The 18556-nt window shown below is 38.3% G+C and overlaps 1 protein-coding gene across 1 annotated transcript in view; it reads right to left on the minus strand.

Annotated features, from left to right (window-relative positions):
- LOC106060408 (2-oxoisovalerate dehydrogenase subunit beta, mitochondrial-like) overlaps positions 1–18556 on the minus strand; it is a 79605-nt gene that overhangs the window by 18312 nt on the left and 42737 nt on the right. The window contains exons 6-7 of the mRNA XM_056031966.1: positions 6763–6934; positions 137–282 (exon numbers count right to left, since the gene is read on the minus strand). Of these exons, the coding sequence (XP_055887941.1) occupies positions 137–282; positions 6763–6934 (318 nt within the window). The remainder of the gene's footprint in view (positions 1–136; positions 283–6762; positions 6935–18556) is intronic.

The raw sequence follows: 18556 nt of genomic DNA on the forward strand, positions 1-18556 counted from the left end.
GCATACCTTAGTGAGACCTCAAATAATATTAATATCTAGAGTTACCCTTACACTACAATTAAACATGACTATCCAAAGCTAAGTACCGTTGAATAGGTCAGCGTCTAAAGACAAGAATTAAAAACAAAGAGCTGACCTTAGTGACAGTGTCCCTGTCCCAGGGAATGATTGTGCAGAGATCAATCACCTCACAGGACACATTTAACTTCTGCTGGGCTAGGCTGGCCACTTCCTTCAGCACATGCACCTGGGTGCCCCAGCCAATCAGTGTCACGTCAGAACCTGAAATTGATGGTCATAATCTCATTCATTATCACGACATCAAAAAGTATCTATGAACAATTTGTCATGTAGTATTGTAGGCCAAAGGATGCACCACTTTCAGTGAACTAAAGATGATAAATGAGCGTAAAAGTTTGGTGCTCTCCAGTAATCAACAAACAAATCTAAGCCACAAGTTAAAGGGAGAGAATCAAGTTGTAGGCGGACAGGGGACAAACAAAAATAACAGGTCGAATTGTTAACAAAATAAATCAACAAACAAGTATGTAATTATTTGAAGTTGTGTTTTTCTTTGTTCATTCTCATCAAGAGATTCACTGTATAATGATTGAGCCGAATCAAGAAAACACAATACTTCAGGTTCACTACTAAATGGAAAGTTTAAAGCCACAGTGACTCCAGCTCGCTACTATACATTTGCCTTTAAACTAGCAAGAACGTGATATCCATTGGGTTATAGTGTAACATACGTTTACTTCGTTGTCCCCAAAACTGATGCCACGATGATTCTATACATTGTAATAGTAAGTAGACAACATTCAACTTCAGAGATGGGTCTTTTTCCACACTCTTGACTTTCACTAACACTTTTCAATCTTCCTTGAAAGAATAATGGAAGATGCTCTCGAGGGCTATAAGGTATTGTTAGCATTGGAGGAAGAAGAATTACAAACTTGCGCTTCGCAGATGACATTGATGGCCTAGAAGGGACAGAAGAAGAACTAGCTGACCTGGTGATGCGTATAGACAAGACTTCCGCAGCATACGGCATGCAAATAAATGACGAAAAAAAAAACCCAGCAAATTATGACCAATAGCCAACAGGGCTTTAAAAGGGGCATCAGTATTGGAGGTGAAAAGCTTAACTAGTGTCAGTAGTTTCAAATACCTCGGTGCTATTGTCTCAGATGAGGGGAACGAAACCTGAACTACTGGCCCGAATACCACAGTCCACTGCAGCCCTTTCATAACTTAAAATAATATGGAAAAGACAAAGGCTTAGCCCTCGGCACCAAAATTAGACTGATGCGCTCCCTGGTCATGGCTACATTTTATATGCTTGTGAGTCTTGGACGCTGACTGCAGAGCTCGAGAAGAGGATCCTGGCAATGGAATTGAGATGCTACAGAAGGATCCTAGGTATCACATTTTAAAGACCGCATCACAAACCAAGAGATTAGAGACAAGGTTATAGCAGCGATGGGGCCCCATGATGACCTGCTATCGTAAAAAAACACGTAAGCTAAAAATATATGGCTATATCACAAGATCTTCGGAGCTCACAAAAAGACCTTCCTTCAGGGAACAGTACCAGGAAAAAAAAGAAGAAGAGGCAGATGGGAAAACAACATAAAAGAATGGGCGGCCTGCCATTGAAAGAGGTTCTAATTAAGGCAAAGACAGAGAGGAATGGAGAAAGACGGTCGACAAATCTTGCATGGTGCCCCAACGGTCCAATAGACTAAGGGATGGGTAAAGACTTAAAGGTAAGGGAAGCTACTGACTTCAAGAAAGGGAACCATTAAGAGGCCTTAAATGCAGGATGCAATACTTTATGGGTTTATGGGATGTGTGTCGCATGAGAATTGCCACTTCTGTCAAACGTGCAGATCAAATGGATTAAGAGTTTAAAGCAGTCTCAGAATAAAAGTCAACTGCTTGGCATCCGAGTACCTCGCAGTCTATTTACAGTGAAAGTGTTTGTTCAAAGTTACAGCATGCGCGCGGACTCATGCTATATTATATAGAGGGAATTATAAAGAGGGGAGCAGAGTCAAAGTGAGAGAGAGACAGAGAGAGAAAGAGACAAACAGAGAGAGAGAGAGAGAGAGAGAGACAGAGAGAAAGAGAGAGAAGGGAAAAGTGAGGTGTAAAACATATACTTAAAAAAAACAACACACCCCATCCCAGTGGATCTCTCCTTATCTCTTCCAGTGAATCACCATTTGGACATTGGACAGACTAGATACTTATATTACCATAATATACATTTATATGGCGTATTAGCGTAACACATGTTACAGAACAGAACCAAGATAGTATCAGAAATGAAATGTCTAGCTAGACAAAGTTTCCTATTATCAGGGTTACACAAAAAGTACAACCCTATTAGAAAGGGCTTTACAGAAATCCAGAATGACATTTGACCACAGACATCTATTTTCATTCAGAGGAAATTGTTACGTCACAAGGGTCACCTATTAATGTCGTTTCGTTGAATGTTATCAGCCTAATTCACTCCCAGAATGTAAGAGTCACTGATATGAGCACTTCACTGATCTAATTCAAGTATAATCTTATTGTATTTTCCTAGTCCACTATTCGTGCTGAAATATAGTGTAAGTAATTTATTCAGATATTAAATGTCCATGCAGTATTTCCTTGGTAAAGAACTAGAGCTTGTTGTTTTTACAACGATGATATAAACTCGCTCTCGATGCTTTTTAAATGTTGTTTAGATTTTTGCTAATCGATTTTTTGACCATTTCTACTCATCCGATCGTCATCAAATTTTGATATACAATCTCATGATCGATGACAACACATGAATCAAGTTAAAAAAAAATCAACTAAGTAGTAAATCAATTAGTCCATGACTGTTCCAGTGAAAGGTAAGTCAAGACATGAATTTGTAATAACATAATAATTTCTATCCCAACACGGTAAGCCTTGTAGAAACAAAAGAAGAATGTGACATAGTTCAGAATTTTACAAATATTTTTTAAACATTGCCTGAAGGAAAATATAAAAATATTTCAACAGATTTTTTTTTTGTTTAAACCACACTATGGAAATGTAGAAGTGATGGACCTAGAATACACATGAAATAGAGGGTGACAACCTAAACTAGTTCTGCTCTGTTTTTCTTCCAATGCGATTCTAAAAGGCCACGTTTGTCAACTTTAAAACATTGGAGATTGTTTCACGTTGGCACAGGGAACAAACCTGTTTCACGTTGTTACAGGGAACACATGTTTCATGTTGTCACAGGGAACAAATCTGTTTCACGTTGTTACAGGGAACACATGTTTCATGTTGTCACAGGGAACAAACCTGTTTCACGTTGGCACAGAGAACACATCTGTTTCACGTTGTCACAGAGAACACATCTGTTTCACGTTGTCACAGGGAACAAATCTGTTTCAAGTTGGCACAGGGAACAAATCTGTTTCACATTGTCACAGGGGAACAAATCTGTTTCACATTGTAACAGGGAACAAATCTGTTTCACATTGTCACAGGGGAACAAATCTGTTTCACATTGTAACAGGGAACAAATCTGTTTCACATTGTCACAGGGGAACAAATCTGTTTCACATTGTCACAGGGAACAAATCTGTTTCACATTGTAACAGGGAACAAATCTGTTTCACATTGTCACAGGGGAACAAATCTGTTTCACGTTGTAACAGGGAACAAATCTGTTTCACATTGTCACAGGGGAACAAATCTGTTTCACATTGTAACAGGGAACAAATCTGTTTCACATTGTCACAGGGGAACAAATCTGTTTCACATTGTCACAGGGGAACAAATCTGTTTCACATTGTCACAGGGGAACAAATCTGTTTCACATTGTCACAGGGGAACAAATCTGTTTCACATTGTAACAGGGAACAAATCTGTTTCACGTTGTCACAGGGGAACAAATCTGTTTCAGGTTGTCACAGGGGAACAAATCTGTTTCACATTGTCACAGGGGAACAAATCTGTTTCACGTTGTCACAGGGGAACAAATCTGTTTCACGTTGTCACAGGGGAACAAATCTGTTTCACATTGTCACAGGGGAACAAATCTGTTTCACGTTGTCACAGGGGAACAAATCTGTTTCACATTGTAACAGGGGAACAAATCTGTTTCACATTGTAACAGGGGAACAAATCTGTTTCACATTGTAACAGGGGAACAAATCTGTTTCACATTGTAACAGGGGAACAAATCTGTTTCACATTGTAACAGGGGAACAAATCTGTTTCACATTGTAACAGGGGAACAAATCTGTTTCACATTGTAACAGGGGAACAAATCTGTTTCACATTGTAACAGGGGAACAAATCTGTTTCACATTGTAACAGGGGAACAAATCTGTTTCACATTGTAACAGGGGAACAAATCTGTTTCACATTGTAACAGGGGAACAAATCTGTTTCACATTGTAACAGGGGAACAAATCTGTTTCACATTGTAACAGGGGAACAAATCTGTTTCACATTGTAACAGGGGAACAAATCTGTTTCACATTGTAACAGGGGAACAAATCTGTTTCACATTGTAACAGGGGAACAAATCTGTTTCACATTGTAACAGGGGAACAAATCTGTTTCACATTGTAACAGGGGAACAAATCTGTTTCACATTGTAACAGGGGAACAAATCTGTTTCACATTGTAACAGGGGAACAAATCTGTTTCACATTGTAACAGGGGAACAAATCTGTTTCACATTGTCACAGGGGAACAAATCTGTTTCACATTGTCACAGGGGAACAAATCTGTTTCACATTGTAACAGGGGAACAAATCTGTTTCACATTGTAACAGGGGAACAAATCTGTTTCACATTGTAACAGGGAACAAATCTGTTTCACATTGTAACAGAGGAACAAATCTGTTTCACATTGTAACAGGGGAACAAATCTGTTTCACATTGTAACAGGGGAACAAATCTGTTTCACATTGTAACAGGGGAACAAATCTGTTTCACATTGTCACAGGGGAACAAATCTGTTTCACATTGTAACAGGGGAACAAATCTGTTTCACATTGTAACAGGGGAACAAATCTGTTTCACATTGTAACAGGGGAACAAATCTGTTTCACATTGTCACAGGGGAACAAATCTGTTTCACATTGTCACAGGGGAACAAATCTGTTTCACATTGTAACAGGGGAACAAATCTGTTTCACATTGTCACAGGGGAACAAATCTGTTTCACATTGTCACAGGGGAACAAATCTGTTTCACATTGTCACAGGGGAACAAATCTGTTTCACATTGTCACAGGGGAACAAATCTGTTTCACATTGTCACAGGGGAACAAATCATTGCAAATGAAAGAAAGATTATATTAATTCCTATCTACTACGGTTGTCTGTTCACTGTTGTGAATCAACAGTTTGTACTACATTATGTGTTGAGTCCAACAAAAACACACTGGTAAAAAGGTGACAAACTGAGCCAATTACAGCTGTGGATGCAAAACAGGACAACATCCGGGGTATCAAGAGACGGCAAAAGAATTACAGATTGATAATACGGAACAGATTGATGGAACAGATTGATAATACGGAATTGTTTATTTTTGAGGATTTGTTTTTATCTCAAGAAAATGTATTAATTTGATGATAGTAATAATAAACAAATAAATAAAATAAAAAAAAAAAGCTCCAATAAAAAAAAAGGTCTGCATTACATATTGTTTTTTCTGGGGGTATCACAGCTAAAAGTTTGTGAAGCACTAAAGTCTGCCATACGCAGTTTTATAGGATTTATTTTTTTTGGAGAGCGTCACAAGGATCTGCCGCACCAGGCATCAAAAATGCTAGTTAGGCCACTGAGAGGTTTCTATGTTTTGCATGCTTGCTATGTGTTTCCACCTGATAATGACGTCATCTCGTTAGCGAAAGTGTCAGCATGCGAATGAACTATTTGGCGGGAAGGAATTGAGGAGAATTTGTCTTTAAGAATTCTAGTCATGTTCTAGTCAGGTTATCTTTTGAAAACCGGCGGTCACCAGCGTTCCCTTTTGATAGTTGAGAAAAAAGTAACGCAATGTTTTGTTTAGTTAATGTCTGGTTCAAACAACAGAAATACATCATTCAATAATAAAGAAAATCACCTCAACCCCCCCCCCCCCAAAAAAAAAAAACAAAAAAAAAAACAACAACAACAACAAACAAACAATAATCAAATAATAAATATAAAAGTCACAAATGTAAATGATAAAAATGCTTTTTAAAAAACAAAGCTTCTATTGAGTGAAATGACATCAATTATTTTGAATCATCCAGTGGAGGTTAGGTGGCTGAGGAAGGGGGTATCTGGAAAAAAGTTTCTGTTTTGCTTTTTAAAAAGTCTGAATTCGATCTCAAGGTCTCGAGCCTCCACCAAGGAAGACCGACACGTTAGTCACTGATCTATTCAAGTACTTATACAAATAGAAGGTTTTATAATTATCTATTGTTTGTTTCAATTATTTTTTTTTTTTGAGAAAGACCTGATTCTCTACACAAGGCGTATCTTAAACTTGGTACAATTTATATTTTAAAAAAAATTAATTAATTAAGACTGATTGATTAACTCAATAGTTGTTTTTTTTTTATTTTATTACTTTTGTTTTACTGATTTCTGTGTTTTTCATGCTTATGCAAAGTTTGAACTTGACCCGAGAGTGGGAACTGAGTTAGTAGCGTGTGCAAAGTGTCCACTCAGACAGACAGTGAGCTGGTTGAAGCTTTGTGAAACTGAGAACAGACTAACCTTCTATAACAATATCAGCCTTGGACAAAGGCAACATGTAATCTCCCACAGGGACCTCCTCCACTGCAGACCTGTACAGGATCTTGGGCTCAAGGAAGATACAAGGATTGTTGTCACGTATGCAGGAGAGTAGAAGACCTTTGGCTTGGACAGGACCTCGAGGCATAACAACCTGGTCAAAGAGAAATAAACAGCATTTAAAGACTAATGTAACATTGTGGTACTATGGACATCAGGATTTTAAACAATTCTGAATATGAAACAAAAAAATGAAATACAAATTAGACAAAGAAAAGATCAAGTCCAGGATAACTCTTCTTATATAATACAGACGTTACTGCAAAAAAATAAAAGGTGATTACGTTCCCTTCATTCCCAGGCCCAATTGCCCCCTTACAAGCTCCTAAAATTTCACATATCGAAAGACCAAAAACAAAACGAATAGTAAGGACACAAAAGAAAACATTTCTTGACAAATAAAATACAGGAACGGAAGAAGATAATTGTCTATTCTCATTAAAAACAGTTTCATTCCTTTCTCAAATAAATGTAGGCCCTAAGCACTTTGTCTTTGTTTCAAGAGATTCAAGCAGTTTCTCAAACACACATATACATACACGTGACTTTCTGTACTTTTATAAACTTTCCTGAAAGTCCGACATTTTCACACACTCACCCTTCAGTTCACTTTAGGCTGCACACCTTACAGTACCCTGCGCCTATGGCACGATATAACGGCCCGTAACTTAATACATTCTAAATCAAGGTGTTCACTAAGACAGTTCTAAAGTTAAAGGTTTTATCATTGCGAGATTCATTATAAGAGGTAAACAAGAAATTTTGCAAAAAGTCTCCACCAATGTCTAACACTTTCCAGGAAACGACTCAGTTATTTAGTAATTAAGCGGGGGGGGGGGGGAGAACAAGAGGTGTAGAAAGATAAACATCGAACAGTTTCTTGTGGTCCCAGAGTTTCGTGCTGCAAACCAATCAAGATTGCCATCACGACAGTGACTCGAGAGAACACAGCCTTAGCTGACATTCCAAATGTAGAGCAGAGCACCAACTAGAAACAAAACTTTGAATGCGTGTTCTGGGGAGACCAGGACTCGAACACCACCACACCGTCCACAGGGGACGCGATCACTTGACAAGGGACATAATCACTTGTTATGGGCGAGTAACTCGGTTCCTAGACTGCACCGAGTGATAGCGATAGCTACAGCACTTCCTCCATCAAGACACAAACCTCTACTCAACGGAAACACGCGACAGGAAGTCCATGGAAAGTCGTCAATAATCAGACCAATAAAGGTAGCAAGTAATTATATGCTAAACTGAATTATTTTCAAACGACCACTACTAGAGAGTAGGAGGAATTAGTAATATCATTTTGTAAGCTTTCACAGAAATAATACGTTTAACGTGTAGTCAAAGACTCACACTTGAAGACGTCAAATACAAGTCGAGTAATACCAAAAGTGCACGTGAAAATGAACTGATTTATTTAATTACGTTTGATCTGGTCTCTAGTTACCTTCAAGCCGACATGTAAGCTCAGTCTATGTTCTTTTCTTAATGAGGAAATTGTTCTTTACACATAATTGACAAAGATTATAAGCAAAACAGTTGCGACGCTCCCGGGTAAAACAAAGAAAGGGGTGGGGGGCGTTGTTTGAATAAGTAGAGAATGAAAGGAAAACAAGACTAGAAAGACAGGAGGCGGCACCCGCTGGATCCACCCATGGAGAAAGACTATATTTCAGCCATGATCTTGTTTTGATTGCTAGAAATAATATCGCGACAAAATAATACAATTAAAGTCAGGAATGTTTTTGTTTTTAACTGCATAGAGCTAGAATACAATCACTATTCAAGCCATGGTCTTGTTTTGATTGATTAAAGAGATATTACAATGTAATACAACAGTCCCAGATCTGTAATAACAGGAAACATTGTGGATTTAAACTCCAATCTAAAATATTTGCATATTTACATACAATGTGCATTCGAGACATTTATAAGCGAACATCGATAATGAAACTTCTGTCTGAAGAAAGATTTCAAAGAATCATTTGGTGTTAATGGGTTTTCCACTTGAAAACAAACTGAACAAACTGTTATCGATAATACAATTTCCGCACCTTCTGGCAATACAATTAGATATAATATATTATATTAGTCGACCGGCGGCGTAGTACACGCCGCTATTTTGCAGGGCCGGCCTTAGGTGACCGCAGTGGGCTCCGCACTTATGCGACCGCAGTGGGCCATGCACTTTCATAGGACCCGTGCTAATTCTAGGTGCATAAATTATTAAATTAAACCATTGTATAGATTATAACAGATTTCCCGCGGCCTCCAGTCAATTTACCAGGAGCTCCTGAAAATCTCATGAAATTGCAAAATATACGAAAAAGTCCTGGAAATATCCGGAAATTATTAAAATCTTAGAAAACTCCTGAAATATATAGAAAAAAAAACAACATTTTGGGGTGTCATTCAGTAAAGAAAATGCCAATCCTATGCGCGATAAAAAAAACGGCATTATCCCGTAACTTTGGAATCTGGTGAAAGAAGCTTCTCGCGCCTCAAACTAATAAAGAATTACTTTAGTTCAACAATTCTCGTAGATAAATTGAAACATTTGCTAATTCTTGCTATTGAGCGTGATCTATGTAGGAAATAGAATTTTTATGATATACTGTATGACTACGCTACACGCAAGGCTCGTAAAGTTCGTGGGATAACTCTATCCGCAGTAATAAAAGAGTGATCTTTCCTTTACTTCTTCTTCTCGTCAAAACTCTTGAGCGAAGAAAAGAATTATACAGATAGGTAGGTAAGGAGAGTGAGTACAAAGAATCATTTGGCGTTAATTTCTTTTCCACTTGTAAAAAAAAAAGTTGAAGAACCTATTCTCGAAAATTAAGATTTGTTAAATCTTTGGGCCTAAAAAAATTGATTGTAATTCAGAGGAGCGATTTCGAAGTATCCTATAGAGTCGTAGATGACAAACTATGATGACATCAGATTCTCAATAGTTTTTCTAGTTATAGGTAATTTAAACGTGACAGACAGTCGGACAGACTGACAGACCACACACAACTAGAAGCGACTTTTTTACTTAAGGGAAATGATTAAAAAACAACAGCAAAACTGATGAAATAAGATTCTCAGAAGGACACGGACTGTACGAACAACAGTGAATAACAACTCGAATCTAAAACTAAACGCTGTTTATAATAACGGGCTTTTCTTCACACGGGGGTCGCTAACAATCAAATAGTACCGTTAATACTAAAGAAAAATGGAAGCTTTGTCTACTTTTCAACTGCCTCCCGCGATAACTAAAATATCCTATAGCTGGAAGTTAATCATCTCTTTTGAGAACATTGCACTGCGATAGAAAACGGTCGTGACGTACGAGGCTGGTCATTGCAATAGATTGGCAAGGATCTGATCAGTCGTCACCCAGTCGCGCTCCATTCACACCAGCAGAAATAATGAGAGGAACCTTTTTTTTTTTCAACTTCTGACACAATAAACATTTCTTCACCACTTCTAAACACGCACACACACATACAAGCACGCACACACACACACACACAGACCAAGAAAACAAGCTCATGGCACGAGAGAGGCTTGTACACTTAAAACCAACTCTAGTCCACTCAGTGCATTAGTCACTAGGTCTGTTTCCTGCATACACAATATGTTTTCTGTATGACACCAAACCTGGTCATCTCTGCATGACATTCAATTAGGATCAGTGCACACCGGCTACGCCCGTTGATTCCCAGCCGCTTGATACTGTTTAGTATTGGGAAGGCCCTTGTCTTTTTTAAAACTAATAAACGGGCCCTATTTTAACGATCAACCGTACAGACGTTTTTAGCCAAGTGAATTAGTGTCTGTGAAACAATGACATTCCACGGCTCGTTCTCTCTTTCCTTCTCTCTCTCTATGGAAGCCAATGTCGTTGCTTTTTTTAACCTGCACATCGTAATCCGACACAGACTTCTGACATGATTTGGAAAGATCCGCTTCATAATGCACCCCCAACACAAACACGCACTCACATTTAGGGCCCGTTAATTCTGGTGTCAATTCAATTTATATTATATTCGAACCTGGGACCCCCCACCCCTCTTTTATTTTTTTGGGGTTAGAGTTACTTTTATTTCTTTTTGCAACCTTTAATCTAAAAGCAAACAATGTACGGTATTAGACACCGCATTCATTTATTTATATCATTTGTTAACAGGCCTAGAGAAATTTAAATTTAGAGGCGAAGAAAAACAAAAAGGGGGGGGGGGGGGAGAACAAGTAGTATTCATCCGTCACTAAATAGCAGGGCCGGACTTAACCATTGTGACCAAGAAGTCATGGAATGAGAACAAGTAATCTACTCTGTATTCACCCGTCACTAAATAGCAGGGCCGGGCTTAACCATTGTGACCAAGAAGTCATGGAATGAGAACAAGTAATCTACTCTGTATTCACCCGTCACTAAATAGCAGGGCCGGGCTTAACCATTGTGACCAAGAAGTCATGGAATGAGAACAAGTAATCTACTCTGTATTCACCCGTCACTAAATAGCAGGGCCGGACTTAACCATTGTGACCAAGAAGTCATGGAATGAGAACAAGTAATCTACTCTGTATTCACCCGTCACTAAATAGCAGGGCCGGGCTTAACCATTGTGGGCCCAAAGCGAAACGGATTTCGCGGGGCCCAGTTTGGGTAGTGATACGGATAATAAGTGAAAATTAAGAGTTTGTTTAGAAAATATATTCGTCTTTGCATTTTATTAATTCTTTACTACGCACAGAATTATTAAACGAGCCTTGCGTGTAGCGAAGTTATACACAAGAATTCTGTTATTCTGTTTCCTACATAGATCACGCTCTATAGCAAGAATTACCAAATGTTAGCAAGAATTACCAAATGTTTCAATCTATCTAGGAGAATTGTTGACCTCAAGTAATTCTTCATTAGTTTGAGGCGCGAGAAGCTTCTTTCACTAGATTCCACAATTACGGGTATTGCATAATGCTGTTTTTTTTATCGCGCGTAGGATTGGCGTTTTCCATATTGAATGAAACCCCAAAATGACAATTTTTGTCTATTTATTTCAGAAAATTTGTACGAGTTTTCAAAAGATTTTAATAATTTTCGGATATTTCCAGGACTTTTGCAATTTCAGGAGATTTCCAGGGGCTCCTGGTAAATCGACAGGAGGCCGCGGGAAATCTGTTATAATAAGTTATAAAATGGTTTAATTTAATAATTTATACACCTAGAATTAGCGCGGGTCCTATGAAAGTGCGGGGCCCACTGCGGTCGAATAAGCTGCAGTGGCCTAAGGCCGGCCCTGCAAAATAGCGGCGTATGCTACACCGCCGGTCGACTAGTAGATCTAGATTTATCTTTTTGTTTTTCAATATTTGCGGTGGTCAGGTTGCGAATCTGTCAGATCCGGTTCTTTGAGAGCGACTGCGAGGTGAAACATGTATACGAAATTTCACGCGATTCCATAGGACAATTTAAGAGATTTCTTGAGATATACATTCAAAAAAATTACAATTGATTTCATCCCACATTTGCTTGTTGACAAAATAAAAAAAAAGCTAATATATGAGTTTTCATTTCGGCTGCTTCACAATTGAATCTGAACTACAAACTCTTTAATTGTTTCATTAAAAAAGGTTAAGCGTGTTTTGAAACCATTGACATGTGATCTGATTGTGTGTGTGTGTGGCTGCATCAATTCAACGCCCTTGTACACTTTGAAGCAGCCAATAAATAGAAGACGTGATTTTCCAAAGAGTTCAGCAAACGTAAACAGCGACACGCCGCCCACGCAGAAGCCATTTTCCTCCTTCTGAATGACAGTCAATTGATACTGTATGATCCAATGGCGAGGAGGTGTCAGCTCTGAGGTGAAAACATAAACGCACTCACACACACACACACATGCAGGCTATTCCTTCCCCTAACACACACACATCTCCCCCCCCTTCCTCACCACGTTGATCTCAGGAACAAAACAAGACTCAGCGGTTCTCAGCAGGCGAGCCACAACACCCACCTTCACGACATTAGGACATAGGTCAGTGTCACTAGCCAAAGTAAACAAGCGCGGGCGGCGTGGCCTCGGAGTTCTCTAGCAGCTTTGGTAGGGCTATATGACACCATCCGGCAATTTGCTTAGTTCTGCCACAACTGCTAAAAATAGAACAGGAAGTTCCGGATTACTAAATATAGCAGTCAAGACCTAACTCTGGATTCTCTCATCTGAAAAGGTTAATTTTACTTCAATATCTACCTGTGCCTGTGGTAATATTAGTTCATATTTTTTTTTAATTGTGATATTATCTATTTAAAGTTAATGAACTGAGTTTCGTGACTGAAAGTGTTCTAATTATTGCTTTTATACCTCAGAGCAGTAGGGAGGGATAGGACTTCACTAGACCACAGTGCGTTATTAATGTTTTCTATCCAGTAGGACTGTGTGGTGTTAGACGTAGTGCACAAAGACATTGGTGATGATAGACTACAGGTCTGCCAGGAAAACAAAACTTTCCCTCCCCCCCCCCAGATATTAATTAAACATGTCATTGCTTTTATTTGCTTTTACCAATTATTCTATACAGTCATCTACATTATAGGTCAGTGCGTCTGGGGATGACATCACCCGGAAGTATAAATGCGTTGTTTTAAATCACAAAGGAAGTGACAGGATATCAGACCGAGTCAGAAGTCAAACCTAATGTAAACTCATCGTGATGGTCTAAGCTTCTTCAGTAACTGTCACTGTGCATTTTTCTACCACTGAAATATCCGCATACTTCCCAGCGGTAAAGCGTTTAGCAGTTACTTTGTCCTAACTATAAAGTAAGAAACCTCGAGATTGTCTTTCTAGAACATTCCACAATTTCAGTGTTTTTATTGAAAGCCAATTGATAAGCTGCATGACAACCAACGTACATTTCTCAAGGCAAGTTCAATGTTTAATATGCACATTTTTTTTTAATTCTCTAATTGATCCATTCTATTAGATATTATTTGATTTCAGGCTTCAAACAGAAAGAAAGGGGAGACAAATAGCATTGTTTCTGAGAGCCATTAGATGATTACACATTCTTCCCGCCCATCTTTATTCGTACGTCTTCCGGTAGAAGGTCAGCAGACGTCAAGGCAGACTCAAAATCAAAGGAACAGAAAAAAAAAGACAATAAATGATTCCAGAAAATATAATTTAAAAAAAAAGTTGAAATTTCATTTCCTGAAACCAAATGAGATGAAAACAGGAGGAAAGATGGAGGTTATTCACAATCAGAAAACAAAACAAAACAAAGAACACACACACACACATAGAGCTTTTGAGAAGAAAAGAAAACACAGTAGTTTCTGGTGCGCAACAATACATCCGTCACGTAGAGATCTGCACGCATCTACTAGATTATGCAGATTATGAGTTACTATTTTTTCAACATGATCTCATCGCCTAATATTGTCACATGAATATGCTAGATCGGATTATTGCTAATTATTTTGTCTTAATTCTTTGAAACATTTGATTTAAAAACACGGAGCGACAAAGATATTTCAGCTTTGGTTCACGGGTTAGAACCCAACCCCACTCTCTGACCAGCACTACACTAGTACAGTGTTGAGACTAGGCTACTACTAGTGACCAGTGGAGTCACATCCACATTCATTTGCCCTAATTGTAGACTCAACAAGGGAAACATAAATGTAGTCATGAAAAGTAATTGAAAAGAAAAAAAAAGATAAATGAAGCCTACCATATGAACATTGTCAGTGCATTTCCATGCAGGTAAAGATCAACCAGACTGCATGCAATAGACCCAATATTCCCGTGCCTCGAGTGTAATGGCTTTTCATAGGACTTGAGTTGATCAGAAATGAGATTGTGTCCAAACACATTGAAGGAGATTAATATTATGGAATGTAGAATTATATAGCTCTAGAATAGTATACAATATGTCCATACATTAATGGACATTTTGAAACTTTTTTTTTTTTTTTTTAAAACCGAAAAATACATTCTGTATAAAACATAAAATGAAACCAAGACAAAGTTACAAGATAGTCCCAGAGACTTGGACCTCGAAGTGATTCAATCAGGCAGACGAAGGTATTATAACTTTTTTTTAGGATGAATATCAAGCTATGAACTACAAACTATCAACAACCACAACTCTCCGTTCATATAAAAACTATCAACAAGCACAACCCTATCTCCCTCCATACAAACTATCAACAAGCACAACTCTCCCTCCATACAAACTACCAACAAGCACAACTCTATCTCCCTCCCTACAAACTATCAACAAGCACAACTCTATCTCCCTCCCTACAAACTATCAAGAAGCACAACTCTATCTCCCTCCCTACAAACTATCAACAACCACAACTCTATCTCCCTCCCTACAAACTATCAACAACTAAAACTCTATCTCCCTCCCTACAAACTATCAACAACCACAACTCTATCTCCCTCCCTACAAACTATCAACAACCACAACTCTATCTCCCTCCCTACAAACTATCATCAAGCACAACTCTATCTCCCTCCCTACAAACTATCAACAACCACAACTCTATCTCCCTCCCTACAAACTATCAACAACCACAACTCTATCTCCCTCCCTACAAACTATCAACAACTAAAACTCTATCTCCCTCCCTACAAACTATCAACAACCACAACTCTATCTCCCTCCCTACAAACTATCAACAACTACAACTCTATCTCCCTCCCTACAAACTATCAACAACCACAACTCTATCTCCCTCCCTACAAACTATCAACAACTACAACTCTATCTCCCTCCCTACAAACTATCAACAACTACAACTCTATCTCCCTCCCTACAAACTATCAACAACTACAACTCTATCTCCCTCCCTACAAACTATCAACAAAAACAAATCTCCCTCCCTATAAACTATCATCAAGCACAACTCTATCTCCCTCCCTACAAACTATCAACAACTACAACTCTATCTCCCTCCCTACAAACTATCAACAACTACAACTCTATCTCCCTCCCTACAAACTATCAACAACTACAACTCTATCTCCCTCCCTACAAACTATCAACAAACACAACTCTCCCTCCCTACAAACTATCATCAAGCACAACTCTATCTCCCTCCCTACAAACTATCAACAACTACAACTCTATCTCCCTCCCTACAAACTATCAACAAAAACAAATCTCCCTCCCTATAAACTATCATCAAGCACAACTCTATCTCCCTCCCTACAAACTATCAACAACTACAACTCTATCTCCCTCCCTACAAACTATCAACAACTACAACTCTCCTCCAAACAAAAAGAAGAGACTTGTGCGTGTCGAAAGTGTTGCCGATATTATTGCATTATTAGGCCTGACTGACGACATAATACCATATAAATTAATGTTATTACTATTATTAAATTATTAATATTCAAATGTATTCAATGAACTGATTGTTAAGATAATACGGTTTAGTGTGAGCCTGGACAAACTGATGTTATTGAATAATATAATCATCGAATTGATGGGCCAATCTCCCCATCATGGCCTCAAGGAAGCAGCCTTTCTCTTCGGTGGAATGACTAGAGTTGTATATTATATATTGTAAATAGGATCCACTTTGATAATTCTGAAACATAGCTCATTAAATGTTGTTTTAAACTATATTTGACTTATATACATACTAAATGCAATCACAACTTTTCTTTTTTAAAACAGAAGTAATTTTTTTTTATTTTAGTCTCTTTTATAACACGAAATATTTAGTTTAGTAATAACAATAGTTTTAATAACATTTCAGCTAAGAACAAAACCGTTTAAATAAATGTTTGTAAAATAATATGACCTCTCTTATTAATATAGTTTCCCCTGAATTTTTATGAAAAAAAAATCTGCTTGCATATTTTTTTTTTTAAACGGTTCGCTTTCAGAAAACAAAAAAAAAAAAAGTAACCGTTGTAAAAGATCTTTGTAATATCTAAAATATGAAATAGGATTTTCAATATCGTTTCTAGTTTTTACGATCGAAATGGGACGGACGGACTGACGGACGGACAACACAAAACTAATAGCGGCTATTCCCATTTTGCTAAAAATATGGACCATATAGTTTTAAGCTAAGGATTGCTATTGAATAGAGGGTTCTACGTCTAGTGGAGAGGATGTACAAGCCCATGAAGAGAAAAATGAAACAATACATCCCACACACACACAACCTGAAGAGGGGAAAAAAAGTTCGACTATTTATTGGAATCAAAGAAAATCTCTTCATTGTGAGGGTAACAGCGTAATAGAATAGCTTCATTATACGCCCCCCTCTTTCTCCCTGTTCCTTGTTTTCCTCCTTTACCCCCCAGCTAGAGGTCAGCTCTGAGATAATTCAAGTGAAGCCCGTACAGGAAACGTGGGCTCAACAGACTTAGGGAGTCAGCTAACAGGGGCGCTAAAACAGAGTTTCATTGGGAGGGAAGAGAGAGGATTGTGGAGATGATGTGGTGTAAGGGGGTAGCATGATGGGTCAGGAGGACGCGTTGAAAAGATGATTGTGTGTGTGTGTGTGTGTGTGTGTGTGTGTGTGTAAGGGGCCAAATTGATGATTCCCAAGAAGTAGAGAAATAAGTGAAAAAATATGGTGAGGGTAAGAGAGACACAAGAGAAGAGATGGAGAAGTACAGCAGAGATGTAGCTTTAGAAGTACAGCAGAGATGTAGCTTTAGAAGTACAGCAAAGATGTAGCTTTAGAAGTATAGCAGAGATGTAGCTTTAGAAGTATAGCAGAGATGTAGCTTTAGAAGTACAGCAGAGATATAGCTTTAGAAGTACAGCAGAGATGTAGCTTTAGAAGTACAGCAGAGATGGAGCTTTAGAAGTATAGCAGAGATGTAGCTTTAGAAGTATAGCAGAGATGTAGCTTTAGAAGTACAACAGAGATGGAGCTTTAGAAGTATAGCAGAGATGTAGCTTTAGAAGTATAGCAGAGATGGAGCTTTAGAAGTACAGCAGAGATGTAGCTTTAGAAGTATAGCAGAGATGTAGCTTTAGAAGTATAGCAGAGATGTAGCTTTAGAAGTATAGCAGAGATGTAGCTTTAGAAGTATAGCAGAGATGTAGCTTTAGAAGTATAGCAGCGATGGAGCTTTAGAAGTTTAGCAGAGATATAGCTTTAGAAGTACAGCAGAGATGTAGCTTTAGAAGTATAGCAGCGATGGAGCTTTAGAAGTTTAGCAGAGATGTAGCTTTAGAAGTACAGCAGAGATGTAGCTTTAGAAGTTTAGCAGAGATATAGCTTTAGAAGTATAGCAGAGATGTAGCTTTAGAAGTTTAGCAGAGATGGAGCTTTAGAAGTACAGCAGAGATGTAGCTTTAGAAGTTTAGCAGAGATATAGCTTTAGAAGTATAGCAGAGATGTAGCTTTAGAAGTATAGCAGGGATGGAGCTTTAGAAGTACAGCAGAGATGTAGCTTTAGAAGTACAGCAGAGATGGAGCTTTAGAAGTACAGCAGACATGTAGCTTTAGAAGTATAGCAGGGATGGAGCTTTAGAAGTATAGCAGAGATGTAGCTTTAGAAGTATAGCAGGGATGGAGCTTTAGAAGTACAGCAGAGATGTAGCTATAGAAGTTTAGCAGAGATGTAGCTTTAGAAGTACAGCAGAGATGTAGCTTTAGAAGTTTAGCAGAGATATAGCTTTAGAAGTATAGCAGAGATGTAGCTTTAGAAGTTTAGCAGAGATGGAG

Source organism: Biomphalaria glabrata, chromosome 6, assembly GCF_947242115.1.
Source record: "Biomphalaria glabrata chromosome 6, xgBioGlab47.1, whole genome shotgun sequence".
Classification (NCBI taxonomy): Eukaryota; Metazoa; Mollusca; class Gastropoda; family Planorbidae; genus Biomphalaria; species Biomphalaria glabrata.